We start from the raw sequence: 19,975 nt of genomic DNA on the forward strand, positions 1-19,975 counted from the left end.
TCAGCCAAGTTCGCAAAGTGACATTGTTCAAGATGTTGTTACATAAACGCATGTAAGAAGGAGCCAATGCATAACAGCAGTCGCAGCGAGACAGAAAGCAGAAACGAAACGGAAAACTGTCCGATCTACAAACTAATGAGATGTTATGTTTCAGTATAGGCGACGAGTTAATGAAATGAGCTCTACGGACGCCTAAATTTGCAAAGCTTGCGGGACAAGCGATGGTTCGAGGGTTAACATTGGAATCTACTTAGGCAGCCGATGTAAAATGAGAAACAGGTATCCGGAGAAACAGGTATCGGACAGGAGCGTTTCAGGGAGTTACCCCTTATGAAGATTGGACTACTCATCAGCTGGTGATTAAGCACCTGAGGATCGCTCCCGATTGCCTTGGACACAACCCAAAAGATAAAGTGAGAGGAGATAGGCAAAGTGTACGTGATGGTCGGATACTCGGAGATTTTAAAAGCGTATCGGTTTTATGACAAGCAGCTGGGTGAATTCAGGGTCAGCAGAGATGTATACAATACTTCATCGAAAAATGTGTGCAGAAAAACGATTTCAACGTAGAATCAGTACTCAACGATGGTAAGCATTTGAAAGAGGCATAAGATATAGCCGAAGAGGAATGTGAAGAAGATCCAGATGGGAACCAAGATGCGGAGCTAGCTCTAGGTGAAAAGGTTGTTTATGGAGACGAATCGGACCTGATTCACACTGAAGAGAGGTCAAGCAGGCGAGATTGAGCTCTGCAAGCAAGATTGGTAGCAAAAGGATGCAGCAAAAAGTTTGGCATTGATTACCAGGAAACATATTCTCCTGTCGTTGGTTTCGCAACAATACAAATGGATTTGGCTATGGCAGCCGAATACGCGCTACATGTACATCAATGGACGTGTCAATAGCCTATTAGAGCGGTGATCTAGAAGAAGACGTCTATATGAAGCAGCTAGAGCAGTTTGAGGATGGATCAAGTAAAGTACTTAAGCTGAAAAAATCCTTGTACGGCCTAAAACAGTCCGGTCGTGTCTAGAATACAAAGTTGGACAACGCTATTAACAAGATGGCCTACAAGGCGTGTGTAGGCGAGCCATGCTTAGACGTAAAGATCACTGAAGAGAAGAGCATCAATGTAATAGCCATTGGCGTGTTCAAGCCATGGTGAGGTGGTTAAATCTAAAAGAGCAATCTTATCTTATTTTCAAGTGGTTGATAAAGGTCCTGTTTCAAAATTTTTGGGACTTGAAATCGAGCACGAAGGTGATAATGGGTCAGCGGGATCATATTATACACTTTTTTTGGGCATCGAAGAAGCAGAAATCCATCGCCCTAAGCAGCACAGAAGCAAAATATGTGGTGATGTCGGAGACCACAGAAGAAGCAATTTATTAAAGTAAATTAATTAATAAAACTAAAATGTTTTTTGGTCTTTAACCAGTATTAAGATATAGTGACAATTTAAGCGCAATAAATCTTGTAAAGAACCCAGTTTTTCATGCAAGAAGCAAGCTTATAAATATTCAGTATCATCACATAAGGAAATGTTATGAAGAAAAACTTATTGATTTGATATTAGTCAACAAATGAAATGGTAGCAGACATATTAACAAAATATGTACAAAAGATAAATCTTGTGAAATGTACTAGATTACTTGGATTACAATAATGTAAACCTGCTAGTATTAAATAGGAGTGTGGATTTGGCAATTCTAGCTAAACATTATATGTACGGCAACACTGCCTAGCTTTACTACTTTTTCGAATAAACAGTAGCTTATGAACTCGAACGCCAAGTGGTTCTATTTTACTTATCTATCACGAGCTGATATTCCACCGCGCGTTTTAATCTCCAACATATTTTTCATAGCTTATGGGACACAATTTTGTGTGGGCATTTTACTCAGAAGCACCCAAATATATAACAAAAGTACAAATTCAAAAAATTGAAGTTTGTGTTCTTTGTTATAGAAGAATAAATGTTCGTGCAAGCAGAAGTTTTGTTCATATTATATTGACGAAACAGAACTAGAACCCAATTCTCATCAAATTGGGTTCTAGTTCTGTTTCTTCAATATAATATGAACAAAGCTTCTGCTTGCACGAACATTTATTCTCAGTGTATTTCAACGATTTTTCGAGCAGATATTTGTAGAGGAATCTCTTCATCTTACGTAAACGATATTATTACATTCTGTCAAATAAGTACTCGGAAATTTGAAATAAAACACAAAAAACTTATCAATCATATAAATTTATTATATCCCCTTCAAAATAGGCCCCTTCTGTGGCAATACACTTCTCCAACAAACAATCCAATCATCGAAACACGTTTTAAAGCTATATTCCGGAATGGCCTTCAGTTCTCGTTGCGAATTAGTTTGATGTCTTCAATGCTCTCAAAACGGTTTCCACGAAGTTGTAATGTGAATTTTGGAAAAAGGAAAAAGTCACACGGGGCGGAGAATGCGGTGGTTGTTTGATGATATTTGTTGAATTTTTGTTTAAAAATTACGTCTACTACGATTCACTTTTTGAAGAAAATTCAGATCTTTTGGCACCAATCGCACTGCGACTCTCCTTATACCCAAAACATCAATCAAAATATGACGAGCGGTCTCATGAGACATGTTCACTTCTGGGGCAATCTATAATGACGATTTTCGAGCACCATTTCCTTTATTTTGTCGACGTTTTCTCAGTTGAGGAGGTCGAAGGCCGTCCTGAACGTGGCAAATCGTTCAGTTTTTCTCGCCCCTCTTTGAACGATTTATATAATATTAATCGTAAACTTGAGTTTTCAACATGGTTGAATCACCAAATGTTTTTTCAAACGTTTTCCAACGTTTTGGCACAAGAAATTGTTTGAAACACAAAATCGTTTAAAACACAAAATTTCACACAAACTCTTTGTTCGATATTTTATCCATAGTAAAAATTAGCAAGAATTACAAGCAATTTCTCACCGTTATAGACTCGATTTACACTACAAGGTCAAAGAATGTCAGCAATGCCATAACGTAACTAGGAGGTCATTGTCATGTGCTTGTCAGCCTAGCTTGTATCATATCTGACCGAAGTTAAGATATTACCGCGCAAGACAATCTTCAATATTGCGAAGACTAAAACATTAATCATTAAATCAACTGCAGGTCTACCACGTATAAACTAAAAAGTGGAAACTTAATGAAATCTTTTTTCCAATAATCTCCAAACTGAACGAGGGTGATTTCACAAAGCGGTCCAGACACGTAGAACGAGGTTAGCAAGCCATCATTTTCACTTTTTAGAAGTGCATCGATAACCCTCCATCTGGGGTTCTTTCTGGAGCAAAGAGCAAAACAAATTATTGAGCTAATTAACGCGCAACGACCTTCGACCAATAACTCAAAGCTAAATCTCAGAAATGAAAACTTCAAAAAGAAAGAAGTACTGAAGGTACATCTTACGACGTAAACCAACAAAGATGTATAAAACTGGTGATCTGGTATCCATAAAATAAATGCAGTTTGGAGGCGGTATCAAACTAAAGGCGAAATAATTTAAAATTTGAGAAATAACAAAAATTAATCACAATAATGCCTATGATGTCCAACCAGCAATGTCCAGCAATGGACCAAAGGTTTTTTCAACCTGTTTAGTATATCTTATGATGTGGCTCACCCACGAAGACAACGTCTCAAAATTTGAGGCGATTATTTTATGAAAATGGCCAAATGTGAAAGTGTTTTCGAAAGATTCCCTATCAACAACTTAGTATACAAATGACGCCCTTGATAAAGATGCGTTAATTTATTCATACAATTCCAAACTTCTCGGATCGGTAGTTGTCGTACTCTCCCCACAAAAATAATGTATTTTTTTTTTATTTTGTAATGGCCTTTGACTTATATCGATTTAGCGTCGTTTGAGATCGGTTGTGTTTAACTTCTGGTCTGTGATTTTGTAAAGTTTTAATTAATTTCTGAAAGTACTGGTTTTTTTCTTAACCATGCTTACCTTAACTAAATTATGTGTGCTTCGAACTAGGCTTTTCATATAAATCTGTACTCTCTATTAGAGTTTAAATAATATTATTTTAAATTGTCTAATCCCTGTTCATTGTTAATGAAATTTCATTCTCTTGTATGCTTTGCCATTGCTCCTAGTGTTTGTTTTTGAAACATTGCTTGCTCTGTAATATTTTATTCTCTCCCTCCCGCTCTACTTCTTGCGCCTTTACTAAATGTAAACGTTTAAAGTTGTTGGTGTTTCACAAGAAGTTTTTCTCTCTCCCACTTTTGTATTTAAAAGCGATTCTTTTAATTCTTTGTTTGTCATGTTGTGTTTTCACTTAATCCGAGTGTCAAATTGACTAAGGTATTTATTTATTATTAGTATTATTGTGCACAATAATTTACATTTTCTTATTATAAATAAAACAAATATTCATGATTCTGTTACCTGTGGCAAGAAAGATAAATATATCATTTGCTCGCTCTGCAGTACAATCATGCAAGTGTCGTATTACCAAATACTCTAGTCATCAAACCTCAGATCCAGCCTGTATATCCCGAGATACCCATTACTTCATTTGTCAAACATGACATTCCAGAGCCTACTATAGGAGTTATTCAAATCAATCAGACATAACATCAGAGATAAACATTTCCCACGTCTGTTATCAACAGTCCCCTTATTATAAAAATTTACACGCCTTTACCGACGCGGCAGACAAATACAAATTATAACCTTTTAAACATGAAGTCCAGCATGAAAACCCATTCATCAGCAGAAAAGCTTTGACTAATCCAAATTTAATAAACAAAAGATGCAACCTGAGGACTTATTCATCAGGCCACTATTTTAACCAGCCGAAACCAGTTCTGACCGAAGTCTACATTCGCTGCTAGCGTCTCCGTCACCGATAAAAGCCACTATTGGGCTATGATAAAAATATGAATATTATATGTTATAATATATTTTGTAAAGGTAAATGGAAAAAGTATATTTTGCTTAAATAATATTTTAATGATTCTAATTTTAATTGTACCAATATCATTTAAAGACAATTTAAATTACACTGCGAATCACTAAAAATAAACCAACCAAAGATCATTAAACAAAACATTCAAAACAAGTGTCCTTAAAAGTGTAAACAAAACAAAAGCCAAACAGCTGTTTTTTTTCGCCGCCCCCTAAAAAGCAATTGTCGGTAGGATATGCAGGCAGCATCCGCTCGCAAAACAACAACAAAAGCTGATTTAGTTTGAAGTTTTCTCAACCACTTAAGAGCAGTCGGTGTTTTAAGTGACACCGAATACGATATGCCCTGTTCCCATCTCAGTAGACTGATTTCTATTAATTCGAATACCACTGCTACCACTGATTTGAATTTGTCAACAAATTTAAAATACATACTGAAATATTAAAAAATATTTTATAACATGTGGTATTCATATTTTTATAATAGCCCAATAGTGAATACGCCCATATTGTTAGGGTACCAAGTATGAAAGGTAGCAAAAGACAAAATATTCTTGATGCTCCAAAATGAAATAAACGCACATATGCTCCCATGTATGAAAATGCATAATCACACATACATACAAAGACCAATTCAAGCGCAGGGCAACCTTCTTCAAAATGTGCCTCTTTGCGACTGAGCGAGTTCGCGAGCATTAAAATGAGAATAAGAATGAGAGCAAAAAACCCGAATGCACACGAAACGCCGGGGCCTGCTGGTAAGAGCCCCTGTGTCCATTTTCGTTGTATGAAATGACCATTCTATATGTTGTATGGTTAGTGGCAGCGTGGAGGCCGTGCTCAACTCCAGACCAGATCAGCCTGACCAGATCAGCTTGACCTGCTTGCGACGATGGCACAAGTTTTGGCAGCGATGGTCCCCTGGGAGTATATCTTCAGTCTCCAGCAGCGGTCTAATTGGCACCAGGGGGAGTCCAACATCTTCGCGGGAGCGCTCATCGTCGACGCCGAAGACAACCTGCCGCCCAGCAGTGGTGGATAGGCCGTATGGTTGGGGTGTACGCCGGCGCCGATGGCAAGGTTCGCGTTACGGACATCAGGACGCAGGAGGGGAGTATGGGCGAGCAGTCCACCGTCTCTCGCCACCTTAGCATAAGATAGGTTCTAAAAGATATCGTTGGAATATTAAATATAGTGATCATTTGAACTCCATCGAAACCACTCCTTACGTCGTCGCAATTTTTAAACATAAAAAAAAATTTGTTTAGTCTTTTGATTGTTTTCATGGGAGCTATATAGTCGGCCGATATTAATAAAATAAAAACCGCAATTCTTAAGCAAAAATAAAATAAAAATCTGCAAAGTTATAATATGTTTTCATTTATTTTTCTGATTGTAAATATTTGAGCTATATGATATAGTCCTCCCACCGGGTAGTTCCGACATATATACTACCTGCAATAGGAAGTCAACTTTTGGTAAAAAGAGAAACTAGTTCGCGTAGAAACAGACGGACGGACAGGCGGACGGACGGACGGACAGACGGACGGGCAGACGGATAGACGGTCATGGCTAGGTCGACTCTCCTAGTGATGCTGATCATGAGTATAGATACTTTATAAAAAACATTGCATTACACATTTTTAGATATTCCTTAAAAATTTACCTTGAGTATATTGAATGGGATTACAATTAACAAGAATCGAATAGGAATGTACAATCCTAAAATATTAAAACATGAAGAGTCTGTTGACATAAACGAAGAAAAACTTTTATCAATCAAAACATCAGCTTGGATACGTAGCCAGATTAATAGAATTAAATAATTCTTAGATTATATAGGCCGAAAAATTGACATAAATAACTTTAAATATTTTGACAAAAACAATGTTTTTTATTTGGATAATACACCAAGTTGATTTGCAAATATATTAGACCAAATATGTATAATCTCTAATCAGGGAAACAACATAACACAATTAGGTCAATGCACTTTATAAATAAGAAAAATATTTCCTGTTATTAACAGCCCCCTTATTATAAAAATTTCACACGCCTTTACCGACGACAGCAGACATAAACAAATTAAAAAGTTTTAAACAAAGGCTCCAACATGAGAACCCATTCATCATCATAAAAACTTTGACCAATCAAATTTTAATAAACAAAAGATACAGCCTAAGAACCCATTCATCAGGCCACCATTTCAACCAATCTTCTGATCATCGCTGTCACCGATAAAAGTTATAGTTATAAGAATAATGGAATTGCAAAATAAGCTCAACTTTGGTAATCTAACTATAAAGACTTTAAATATAACACTGACCTGCGGATTGGGCTCAAGTGGTCATGTGAGTCCGGCAGGGAAATAGATCGTAAGATGTGTAGCTTTATGATGCAGACTCATGACGGTTTCAAGAATATTTTTGGAGTATTAAAATAACTCACTGAAGGGTTCAACGCCGTAAGTGAACAATTAGTAGTAAAAAACTGCCAAGTGAGTCATTCGAGCGTAAAAAAACCGAGTCTTTTAGAACTTTAAATTTAGTTCCAGAAAAGGATTCTGCCTCAATTCCTAATTTAAAAACTTGTAATAGGTCTTTTCTGGCACCTAATTCATCAGCCCCTGGCACTGGAGTAGTTTTAGAGCAGCCCGGTGGATCAAAAGCTTTACAGCCAGCTGTTCATCAGAAAGTCTGAGTAAACAAATACATCTTTGTTTCTAGATTTTCCCGGAAACCTCATCTGACGATGTTATGGAATTTATTCAAGAACAATACCCATCGCCAAACTTTACAGTTGAACAATTTAAATTTTCATATACTCGCAAGATATCCTCTTTTAAAATACAAGTTCCTCTAGAAGCTTTTATTGTTTTAAATAATTAAAGTTTTGGGCCTGATGACGAACCAAAATTAAAAGAATTTGTTCATAACAGATAAAACAATTATAATCGGCCACCGATTTTAAAGTCTTTTCCAAAAAAGTGAAATCTATATTTCTAGCCTATCAAAATTTATGGGGACTTGATATTAAGTTACCTATGCTGTACCCTGACTCCTCTGCCTTTCATGAATATATTTTAGTCTTCATAGAAACTTGGCTGAAACCAGAAATTAACAACTCCGAAGTCTTTCCAAACAACTTTAACACTTATAGAAACGATCGCGTTTTTCGTAGGAGAGGGTGTGTGCTTATTGCTGTTATCTCCAGTCTTACATCGGAGATAAATCAGCCTTATTACCCGAATGAACTAGAATTTGCTAGTGTAAAAGTTTCCTTGCATGTCTTATCTAATTGAGTAACCAGCTTTATTTGCTGCTTTGAAATTATTCACAAAGAGTTTTTTTTCTATTTTTTAATAACAAATTCTTCTGATGTTTTTTAAAGAGTTGATCTAGCCAAGTCCGTCTGTCTGTCCGTCCGTCTGTCCGTCCGTCTGTACGTCCGCCTGTCTGTCCGTCCGTCCGTTTCAACGCAAACTAAAGCTATCTGCATGTAACTTTCCCAAAAGTTGTGTTTGTATTGCAGGTAGTATATAAGTCGGATCGAGCCGAACCGGATGACCATATAATATAGTTCCCATCAGTGCTGCCAGAATTTTCGAAGCGAAAATTGGTAGACTTGAAAAAAGTTTCGAAAAATTATGGTAAAACTGCCAAAAAAAAAAGCTTAATCGTTAAATTTGTTGTTTTCAATATTTATATTTGCAGCAGCTTAACAAGACGAAAACAGCTCCACAGCATTTGGCAATGTGGAAGGCATAGTGCCGGATCCTGTAACTTATTGGTTTGCGTAAATGCGCCCATCGCTGCCACATGTTTTTTGCACCTATTGCGGATTTACAATACGTAATCCTTGCTTAAACTTTTTATTTTCCGACATCTTAACCCAGGCACACAACACGGCAAAAGAGTGACCAAACACTTTCAAATTGTTCATGTAATCGAATCACTGATTTGTGAACCATTATTAATCGTAACTTGTGCAATCAATTTCAAAATGGAACAAAAACGCCATAGTACTTACGAATAAAAATAATATTAAGTTGCTTAAATTGCAGAAGAAAAATGAAAAATTGCTATTGCAATTTTTTTGCGCCTGTTGTTATATGGGCTAGTTCAGAGGTGCCGAGTGCATAATATTTTATGAAATATTCCCCAAATATCTTTAAGGAAACGTCCTTTAAGCTTTTATTTCACGCAACTTGAAACACGCTCTGTAAAAGGCGCAGGAAGACTAGCTTGAAATTGATATTTTTAATTTTAGAGTTAGCGAGGAATTGGTATTTAATTGGCGGATCATATTTCGGATTGTGCCTTGGCTAACTGGATTATATAAGGAGTACGCGCATTTTCATATCCATTTAATATATTTTCACTTTTAAGCGATTTTCACAAAACGTATGGTTAATATTTTGATGAAATTTTGCCTAAAAAACTTCAACAACCTATAAAAGCTAATCAAAACAAGATATGAACAAAATTTAAACGCGCGATCTTTTTGTACTGTTTATATTTATTATTTTGTAACTTTATATAATTTCATATATCTCATCGAATGGTATTTTTATACCAAAATCCGGTGCATATTTTTTACTATTGGGTATTGGTTTTGACAATTTTACTCATTCATTTTCTCATTTCATTTCATGGAATCGTCATAGGAAAAATATTTTTAAAATAATAATAACTTTTCAATACAACAGAAGTACTATAAAAGAATAAGAATTTAAGATTCCTACAAACCTTCTACATAGTAAACTAGCTACACTGTAACTTGTACTAAGTTCTTCTTGAATTTTGTAGGGCTACTGCGATCGCTTGAAATCTGACGACTTAGCCCCGGAAACTCTGCAAGGAAACGAAGATATATTGTTTGGAAACCTGCAAGAGCTCTATACTTTTCATAATGACGTTTTTCTTGAGGATCTTGAAAACTGTATTTCAACAACTGAACTTGTCGCGTTATGTTTTGTTCAAAGGGTAAGGTTGATCAAACAATCCATAGTTTGCATTGAACATTATTTTTGTAGCGGGACACATTTTTTCAACTGTACTCACTCTATTGTCAAAACATCCCACGTTCCGAGCGGTTTCGCCAAACCCTAGTGGATACACATTTGTTTCTCCAAGAGTGTCAAAAACGACTTGGTCATAAACTACCTCTGGCAGCATATTTGCTCAAACCAGTTCAAAGAATAACAAAATACCAGCTTCTTTTGAAGGACTTACTGCGCTTTAGCGACAATGGCAACTGTACTATGGAACTTGAAAAGGCCCTTGACTGTATGTTAATCGTTTTGAAGTGTGTCAACGACTCTATGCATCAAGTAGCAATATCAGGTTTTCCGGTATGTACCTATTTCCAAATTAATAATTTCGTCGAAGTTTTGATTTAAATTGATTTCGTTTTAGACTGAAATAGCTCTACAGGGCAAACTTTTGATGCAGAACTCATTCCAAGTATGGACAGGGATCAAAAAGGACATTTGTCTCCGAACAAAGCCACAGCAGCGCCATATTTTTCTCTACCAGAAGTCCATGCTGTTTTGTAAGCAAACTTCGAAGCCGAACCACAACAAAAGCACCTATCAATTTAAAAACCATCTTAAGGTAACTATCTTTTATATTGCTATATAATTATACTTCCACTGGCAAATCGCAAGAATTTAAATCTGATGGTCTAGTCCCAAATTAAAAGTTGGAATCGAACCGTGAGAAATAGTAATTTTGCTTTTTTTTTATCTCTCATTGCTGACGAGCAGATTTCGTCGATAGAAGTACTGGCTATAACATTGAACTTATAACATTTGAAATGTGTCTGATTCCATTGGCAAATTTACCACCACAGTTTCATAAAAAGAGCGATATGTGTGGGAGTTTCTTCGTGCCAGAGGACCAGCAGTAACGCATTTTGGTGCTGCGACCAGAATCTTTATGCAAAAGAGTTTTTGATTTTCCGAAAGCAATCCAATCCAATCAGCTGTTGTAGTGGTGGCACTGTCGAAATAGCGTTATATTTTGGTGTTTTCCGGTATTTTTTTTTAAAAATGACATTTTATTGCAATGGTCGTATACAGCTAAACAATATGATCACTGATCACTGATTACTCATAAATTTCTTACTATAGTTTTGCTAAACGCGTATGATCACTGATAATCATGATCATGATCAGCAAAAAAGAAGCGTAAAAATAGTACGCTACCTTTTCTTCATATATGATACATACCTGCCAGCCTTTATTGTTGGTATAAATATCGATAAGAATTAACATAAAAACATCAGAGTGTAAGCAAAACAAAAATAACTTATAGCCTGATTCCATTGCCGCATTAGTGGACATTTTAAATGTGCCTAATTCCATTGGCGCAATAGCATTAAGCTAACGCTACTCTGACGTGTGAATGACACGAACAGCTGATCTGGATTTGTTTACTTTTGAATTTTCGCAAATCAAAACGAAATAAATTGAATATCATGAAAATGAGCGATTTTTCGTTAATATTTAATGCTCAGCAGGACATCCATAATGATATCGGGGCATTTGACAACGTGGACGACAAGGTTTGTTAATGAAAACACCACAATTTCTTAAAAAAGAGCAAAGCTCCCTGTATATTTAAGAATTTGTTCCTGCCAGAGATCCAGCAGTAATGCATTGTGGTACTGCAACCAGGACTTGCTGCGCTTGCACTTGTTTCAGCCATATTTGCGCAAAATAGATTTTATATTTAAAAGAAATCAAAAATTACGCCATCCTTGCATATAAAAACCATCTGTTGTAGTGGTGGCACCAACGAAAAATCATTAAAAATCAGTATTTTCCGGTATTTTTTCTAAAAATGTTCGGGGCGAATGATTTTTAATCGCATTTATTTATGGCATTTATTTTAAATGCGGCATTTAGCCTTATGGGAAACCCTGTTTAAATAAATGCGCACTAGGCTAAATGCCTTTTGGCAAATCCAAAAGCAATTAATGTTAAATAATGAATATGAGTGAGTTTACTCAACTCTTTAATGCTCAGCAGGACATCCATAATGCGACCGAGGCATTTGCCAACTCGGACGACCAGGAAGTAAAGGTAATGGTGTTGTTTGACGGGTTTGCAATGGAGATCACCACAGTTTCAAAAAGGGCAAGGATCCCCATATATGTGGGAGGTATTACATGCCAGAGATCCAGCAATAATGCATTGTGGTACTGCGTACAGGATTTGCTGCGCTTGCTCTTGTTTTCAGTCATTTTTATGCAAAATAGATTTTAATTTCGAAAGAAATCAAAAATTGCGCCAACCTTGCGTATAGAAAACAGCTGTTGTAGTGGTGGCACGAACAAAATATCGTTAAACATCGGTATTTTTCGGTATTTTTTCTAAAAACGTTCGGGGCGAATGATTTTTTATCGCATTTATTTATCGCATTCATATTAAATGCGGTATTTAGCACAATGGGATTCCCTGTGTAAATAAATGCGCATTAGGCTAAGTGCGTTTTAATGCTCCAATGGAATCAGGCTATAACAAACAAAACAATCAAAAATTGATTACTTAATGCGTAATGTAGCATAAGCAGAACAAACTTGATCACTGATTACTGATCCATCAGAGATCAGTGATTGTATTGTCCTGCTGATGCACCAATGAAATCATGCTATTAAACAATAACGAAGTGACAAGCTATGGGCGGCAACTGGATCGCAGCAACACCTAAACATGTATTGAGTTGCAACCTAAGACTGTCGCTCTTCCTTCTCCACACTCACCGAGGCAACTTAACCGCAAAAAGGCTCCCAATTTATATTTCATACTCGCGTCGGCCAAGTGTAAGCGGCAATTCTGCGTCATTGTGTCTAGTATGATATTGAGTGTAAATCGGAGAAATTGTGTAAAATCAGGAATTTAAACTTTACGCCATATTCCAAAGACATGGGCAATGTTTTAAGCTGAAGACTTTTTTGTAAAGCGGCATTAAGGACCGGTCTACTACAGATAGCACAATTCTCCAGGCCCGTGGTTCTTGTAACCCTTGCCTATTTACAAACTAAAAACCGTTCCACACAGACGTCTTTTTTACAACAGGGGTCAGTTTCCGCCTCAGCAGTATTTTCTTCCATAAAAAGTGCATGTGCTAGATAGAGACGGAAAAAGGCGTTAAAACTCGCTGTTGCGAGTAGTAGGCTAGTATTATGTTGTGATTAAGTATTTTTTAAAATATGAATGATTTTTTTTTGGTTCTTTCGGGATCTTTTGAAGATAGAAAATCTGCGGATTTAGGGAAAAATGTATTTAAAAGAAAATGCCAATAATATAAAATGAAAGACTAGGAAGTTATTGACTTCCATTTGACCTGCGGAGCAAAAGTATTAAGTTAGAACATAATACTCTGAAACGCTCAATCAACTCATAATTACAGTGACTTAATATTAAGCGATTATAAATTCTCGTTAATCTACTTGGCACAGTGAATTTAAGACGGCCCACCAAATCGGGGCTATTTATCTCAGCACGTATAAGGTTACAAATAAAAACAATACAGATAATCGCCCTATGATTGTTAAAATAATATTAGTCCACTAAACTAAGAAGGTAATATAACCCAGTTAAGGCGCCGTAAAGCAAAAAGTAAAACATTTTTTGTATAGATTCCATGCGTTCAATATGTATTCCACATTGCGGACTTCAGACGGGAGAAGAGTACTCGGGAATCGGACGAACTAGCGAAATATTTAAAGTCTTGTTGACATACGGATACTTAAATTTATTTGATTACCTTTTATTAAAATCAAGCTTTATTAACCATGGAAACCATGAAATATGATCGGAAAACTTTAGTTTTGGGTCGAGAAGGACGCCAAGATCGTTCACAAGAGCAAATCTATCAAAAGAGCAGTCACTTAGAGTATAAGTCACGTATCAGATAACTTAAGATCCATCTTAGGAAATCAACTGGAAATCCTAAGAGGTCAAGTTTCCGAACAGAGTCAAATGATTCACTAAAGTCAGTGTAAATGACTTCTTTGAATTTTTGAAGATTATTTTTAAAGCCCTTTATCACAACGGGCCCTGGTGAATATACAGGCTTAACACATTTAAGATATAATAACAGAGTACTTTTGTTTAAGGTAGGACAGAAAATTAGGTTCGACTTGGAAACGGTGTAAAAATAAAGATGCGTTGTGTTTGTAGGTTTATTGAGTTTTTATTATTTATAACATCTAGTGACAGTAGGACGCTAAACCAACACTTGAATTAATTTAACTCGGAGAAAATCATGCATATGAGGGCCAAAGACACAGCGATGCTCACTCGTAGAATGCAGAGTAATTGAATGCACAAGGATGACTTGAGTACTGATTTCTTTAGGGCAGAGGTCGGGCTTATATACACGATTTCAGAGTCAAGGGGGCCACCATTGCAATGAAGTGGAATGGGGTTGTTAGTTAAAATACATTGCCTTGCTTAGGTTCTAAGAGATACAGAGTCAACATATTTGTCTCCCACGCGGGGAATTTATAGACTAGAGTTAGTAAAAATAGAATACGGGTTTTGAAGGTAAAGCAGGTAGAGCTAGCGCTGTATGTATGCGCCGATTGAAGTGGTAGGCTAACGCGTTAAATGAGCAGAGGTGAAATAAGTCGTTTGAAAAAACTAGTCAAATAAATGGGCTATTGCCTGATCTGAAGTTGCTGTCGTGCTTTCAGTAGATAGCGAGGAAGGACAAGTATTAGATTTACGCTTAGTTTTAACATAATTATAAAACAACGGTTTAAGTAATTTGTATAACACTGAGCTTTAAGCATGGTAAATCTTGACCGAGCACTTATCTGGATAAAAAGATTGAGAACCGGTTTGCTTATATTTATAATGAAGTATAGACTTTTTATTTCTTAGTTCTGTCAGCTCTTAGCTAAACCAAGGTTGTTTGTCGGAGACAGGCGGTTAGTACCCCGGAACACAAGAACTAAAAAAATTAAATAAATACAAATATTAAGGGAATCAGCAGTTGTATTGCATGAGTAGAGATCGAACCAATCAAAGCCAAATATAAGAAGATTCGTGATGTCATGTTATATATCATTAAGCTTGTTGAGGATTTGACTGCTCGAACCACCTGGTACGGCTTAAGAATCTCATGAGGTTGGCTAATTCAATGTATGGAATGACGGCAAGGTTGGGTAGACCGTACCTGCCAAAATCCTGAATGGTTTAAGGTTGTGCGGTGTGCACAAAAACAGAAGTTGTTTTATGTTCTCCTCCTCGTCTGTCTTTCTGCAACTACGGAAGAAGTCGTAGTTCAGGACTCTTAATCTTCTAACATTACTGCTTGTTTTTTTTGGGCTACGTGTGGGGCCATGTAAGCTTGAATATGTTGCAGGTGGTGATTGAGTTCCATCTGCTCTCAGAGAGACTAGTAACCGTCTGTTTTAGGAGAAACTTGCAAGTGGCCATGGGCATGCCCACCGTGGCCTTCTCGGGAAGGATATCGGCAGTCGTCCCTTGTCTGGCCAGTTCATCACCTATGCAGTTGCCTGAGATGTCTCGGTGACCAGTCACCCATATATGGTTGATTCTGAGTTGATTGGCCATATCGTTAAGAGATCTGCGGCACCCAGAGATGATATTCGAGGTGGAGCTAAAGAACTCAATGGCTTTTAGTGCTGATTGACTGTCTGAAAAAAGGTATAAATATTTGTTATGATGTAGTGTTGGTTTCAGTAGGGTCATAGCGACTTGTATTGCTAAGAGCTCTGCTTGGAATACACTGCAGTGTCTGGCAGTCGAAAGGAGTATTTGATGTCCAGCTCAGGGGAGTAGACTCCGCCCTTGCTTATTAAATTTGCCCAATCTGTACGTGATGGGATGAGAACCCTGTAAAGATTTGTGAATTCTAGAAAGGGTGTTATATGGTCAGTTGTGCTGGTAGGATGGAAGAGTGGCCCGATGGTCAAGCTTGCCAGGCCACCGCTGCTCAATCTCAATCTCAATGCGGTTGCCGCAGCATAGCCTTTAGCAAGCAGGTCCAGGGGTTCAAGGTCCAGAATTGTATCTAGGGCATCAGTGTGGGTTGTGCGGAGCGCTCCACTGATGCAGAGTTCTATACTTCTTTGAATTTGTGTACCTTGACCAGGTTGCTTTTCTTGTCTAGGGAGTTCCATCAAACGATGATCCCGTAAAGAAGAATTGGTCTTACTATTGCTGTGTATAGCCAGTGTATAATAGAAGGGGAGAACCCCCATTTGCGTTATATTGCTTTCTTTCAAGAGAACAGAGCTATGGCCGCTTTAAGAGTGCGATCAACTATGTTTTCTGTCCATTATTAGGCCGAGGTTTTTGGCTTTTTCGTTAAAGGCTAGGCGAGTGTGGAGTTATTTGAGTGGGGTGAGCTCAGCTACCTTATACTTTCTGGTGAGTAGTACCAGTTCTGTTTTACTTGGTTTGACCCCTAGTCCACACCCCCGTGCCCACCTGGAGAGCGTTGACAGGGCTGTTGCCATGAGGTTGCAGAGTGTCCTTCTTGAGGAGTTCCTCTGCTGACGAATCTATAAGCAAGAGCGATCCCATGGTTGAGGTCGCCACTCTGCTTGTGAGCATTGAGTGTGTGATTCTTACAATGGTTATTCAACTTCAAAACTAGTCAGTGCTCTGTAAAATACAACGTGTAAAATAAGAGAGAGAACAGTGGAGCACGCGCTGGTTCCGGTTTATCTAATCTCTCAAGGGCTCGAATGTACGCAATAGATTTATAATTCGCGTGCTTGTATAAGTAAGAAAAATAGAAAAATTTAATACATTTGAATAAATTCATCAGTCAGAAAAAAAGTTAAGACAGCACCGCATAATACTTAATTAAGCTTTCAGTAATAATTTGAAACTAATAATGCAGTGGCCGTTTTCTTGAAAATAATACGAGAAGGTAATGTAGTGCCACGTGAATCTATATGAACTGATTTAAAAGAATCCGAAGTTCTTTTGCAAAAGAAAACACTTGTGCTGCTCCATCGCCGAAAGATCTTTTGACGGCGAAAATACACCTGCCAAAATTTGCACTCGCGAATACTATACTTTTTTCTTATTTTTGTTTCACGGTTGCTATTATCATTCATTTATTTTATATTTTGCCATTAATCTGATTACTACATTTAATTTTATTGTTTTAATAAGGATTTACTTTGTTTTTTTTCTCTTTGCTTAAATTTGTTGCCAAGCTTCCACTGTTATTCATTTATATATTTTCATTTTTATTTATTCATTCATTATATATTACCAAAAAGGAAATTCGAGATTCACTTAACCCTACTAAACTTTTTATGTCTTCATATATATAACCAATATAACACTACATTTTTCGACCTGGCGTTAGGTAATTTTTACTCGTTTTTCCGGGACTTTGATGATGTATTACTGTAAACTTGGTGCCATTCTGTTTAAGAGAAATTGTTTTTTAAATACTTATACAGCCGGAGGGGCTGATGATCGTTTATTTACCCTGGCACCAAAAAATTAATTTGTAAATTTTCTTTATAGATTTCCAAGCCTTTTTCACACATCGGATTGCCAAAATTCTGGAGTGGAAAAAGCACTGGAATAATATCTAAAATTTTATAACCACCATTGGGATCACATGGGCGCGTTGGAATTTTCCTTTTTATAGAAAAATTTCTGGAACTCTCCGCTTCGTTTGGTAACTCAAATTGGAAAGGCTGGGTTGACGTTCTAGCGGCTTTATACACCCCCCAAGGCCGGAAATCGGGGTATCGTGCATTTCTGGTTTCCGTCTATAACTTTCCAATATCGGAACCGACTCTGTTTATCCCGATTATTCCCATACATCCCTATTCCAAGAAAACTAGCTAGACCCTTATAATAGCTAAACCATTTTTATAGTAATTTTTATTTTAATATTTAGCGAAGCATCGTCTCATGTATTTCTCTTAATAAATTAAACTTCATTATAAATTCAATTACATTTTATCCTACTAATGTTTCGCGAAGGGGTTAACATATTCTTTTAACTATTCGGGTTTTGTCCCCTGCTTCTAAAACTGAGACGTAGGTTAAGCAGTTTATTGGTAACACTTTTGGGTACTATGCCATTGTCTATTGCTTACTTCTAAGGGTGATTTCTTATTGATTCTGTAGTGGTATTTTAAAGTTGCATTCGTTTATATATTTTTTTTTTTTTTTTTTTTTTTGTCAAGCGCCACTACAGCTCGTATGATTGCTTCTGGGGTGACGTTTTTGAAAGCCCCTTCTGTGTATTTATTATGGTGGATACCAGTGGATGCAGTGTGGTTTTAGTTGATGTGCCCTTTTCGGTAGTAATTCTAATGCCAAATTTGTTTAAGATTTGATTGGAGTTTTGGATTCACAACAACAACAACCAAAGACTATTTAATGAATTTGAGAAATTCGAAGTCGTGCTGAACTTTATTTGAACTGAATTTTTTTTAAAAAGAAGCTTTAACTCTTTATTAAGTTAGTGCAAGAGTGGTTAAAGCATAAAGTATGTATAATTATTTCTATGAATGAACAATTAAAATGATTTGCATATGTTTTTGTCCGTCTATCGATCTTAGCCGAGATTTGAACTTATTAGTATAATACACCTTCCTAGATATCAAGTCGTTCCACCAATCAGTTCTCCCATGAAAATGTTGCTTTGGTTCTTGACTGCCTGGTTTATGTAGTTGTATAGAGTCGACCAACGTTGTATACTTTCTAAGGTTGCTGCTGTGGAGCCTTACCAAAATGCAGCAGACGTATCTTGTAGATCGGGCACACAGTGTCGCTGGCAATCACGCTTGGGATACATCTCAGTGATAGATTTCTTCTCTGGCCATGCGAATCTTGTCCACAGTAAAACTGTCGCTAAAATAATTACCAACGCCCAGATCAAATTTAAGGTCCCTATGAGTCAGCCGAGTTGCTCTTCTCCTTGAACCAGCTTTGAACGGAGTCTTGTTGGTTTCGTCCATCTTTAAAACGAACGAACATTGTGACCAATGTGATATATCGCCAAGCTGTTGTATTTCCTCGTAAATATCCGCAGGCGTTTCTTGTTCTACGATTCATTGTTTTCATTCTAGCAGCAAATATATATTAAATAATAAATAAATAATGCCCAAGCAAGCTTACAACTTCGTGGCTTTACTTGAAGTGCATTTCTGTAGAAATATGCAGCGCCGACAGGCCGGTTTCGAAATTTGGTGGTACACGTGGTAAATGTGGGTAAGGGAACAATCGTTTTTAGGAAGAATCTTTACAGGTTTTCAGCTTCTTTGTTGTTTGCGCCGTAACAAAGGATTGACTGCGTTGCTGCACTACAGTCTCTTTAGACATTTATTTGCTACTCATTGGAAAGTCTTTATTACCCAACATCGATTTCCCTGTACAATATTGCTAATGTTTTTAATTTTAATGTTTTCAAGAATATTTAATTTCTGCAATAACTGCAAGGGTATATGAACTTCGGCTTGCCGAAGTTTTCTTCCTTAATTGTTTTTTGTGTAAGGCTGAAATTGTTTGATGTCATATCACTTTTATTTATGTTTTTATGTATTTTATACCTAATTTTAAAATAATTTTGTTCATGCTTTTAGTTTTTATTTTAAACGTATATTTTATTGTTTAGATATGGTCGGCGTTTGGTTAGGTGGAGCTTCTGCTCTGCAGGCACCCATTTTCTAAGATAAAACAAGAAAATTACCCTGGCTTACAAATTTAAATCGATGAAATCCTCCTGAGTTCAAATCTTGACTGTCCGGTGTGATGGACTCCCTGATTCAAAAAAGGATATTCCAAATTTTTTGCATGGTACTATTTTTATTAAAGTGGGAAAAACTTTTTTTACCCTTTTTTAAGTAAATTTTTTTTTCTGCGTAACCGATTTTCTTACTAATAAAAATTCGTTCTTCATTTTTCCATACGTATTATATGGATAAGTTTCCTAATATAGATGCTTGAGCTTGACAAAGCTTGAACAAATTGCTAAAACTGAAAACCGAAAAG

General features: G+C 36.7%; 1 protein-coding gene across 4 annotated transcripts in view; it reads left to right on the forward strand.

Annotated features, from left to right (window-relative positions):
- LOC108146871 (proto-oncogene DBL) overlaps positions 1-19,975 on the forward strand; it is an 82,850-nt gene that overhangs the window by 55,918 nt on the left and 6,957 nt on the right. For 3 of the 4 annotated variants that reach the window (XM_041708703.1, XM_041708706.1, XM_041708705.1), the window contains exons 3-5: positions 9,771-9,947; positions 9,998-10,315; positions 10,380-10,577. In XM_041708703.1, coding sequence (XP_041564637.1) covers positions 9,771-9,947; positions 9,998-10,315; positions 10,380-10,577 — 693 coding nt within the window. The remainder of the gene's footprint in view (positions 1-9,770; positions 9,948-9,997; positions 10,316-10,379; positions 10,578-19,975) is intronic. The other variant, XM_041708704.1, reaches the window with a different exon arrangement.

The sequence above is a fragment of the Drosophila elegans genome, unplaced genomic scaffold, assembly GCF_018152505.1.
Source record: "Drosophila elegans isolate 14027-0461.03 unplaced genomic scaffold, ASM1815250v1 contig_377, whole genome shotgun sequence".
Classification (NCBI taxonomy): Eukaryota; Metazoa; Arthropoda; class Insecta; order Diptera; family Drosophilidae; genus Drosophila; species Drosophila elegans.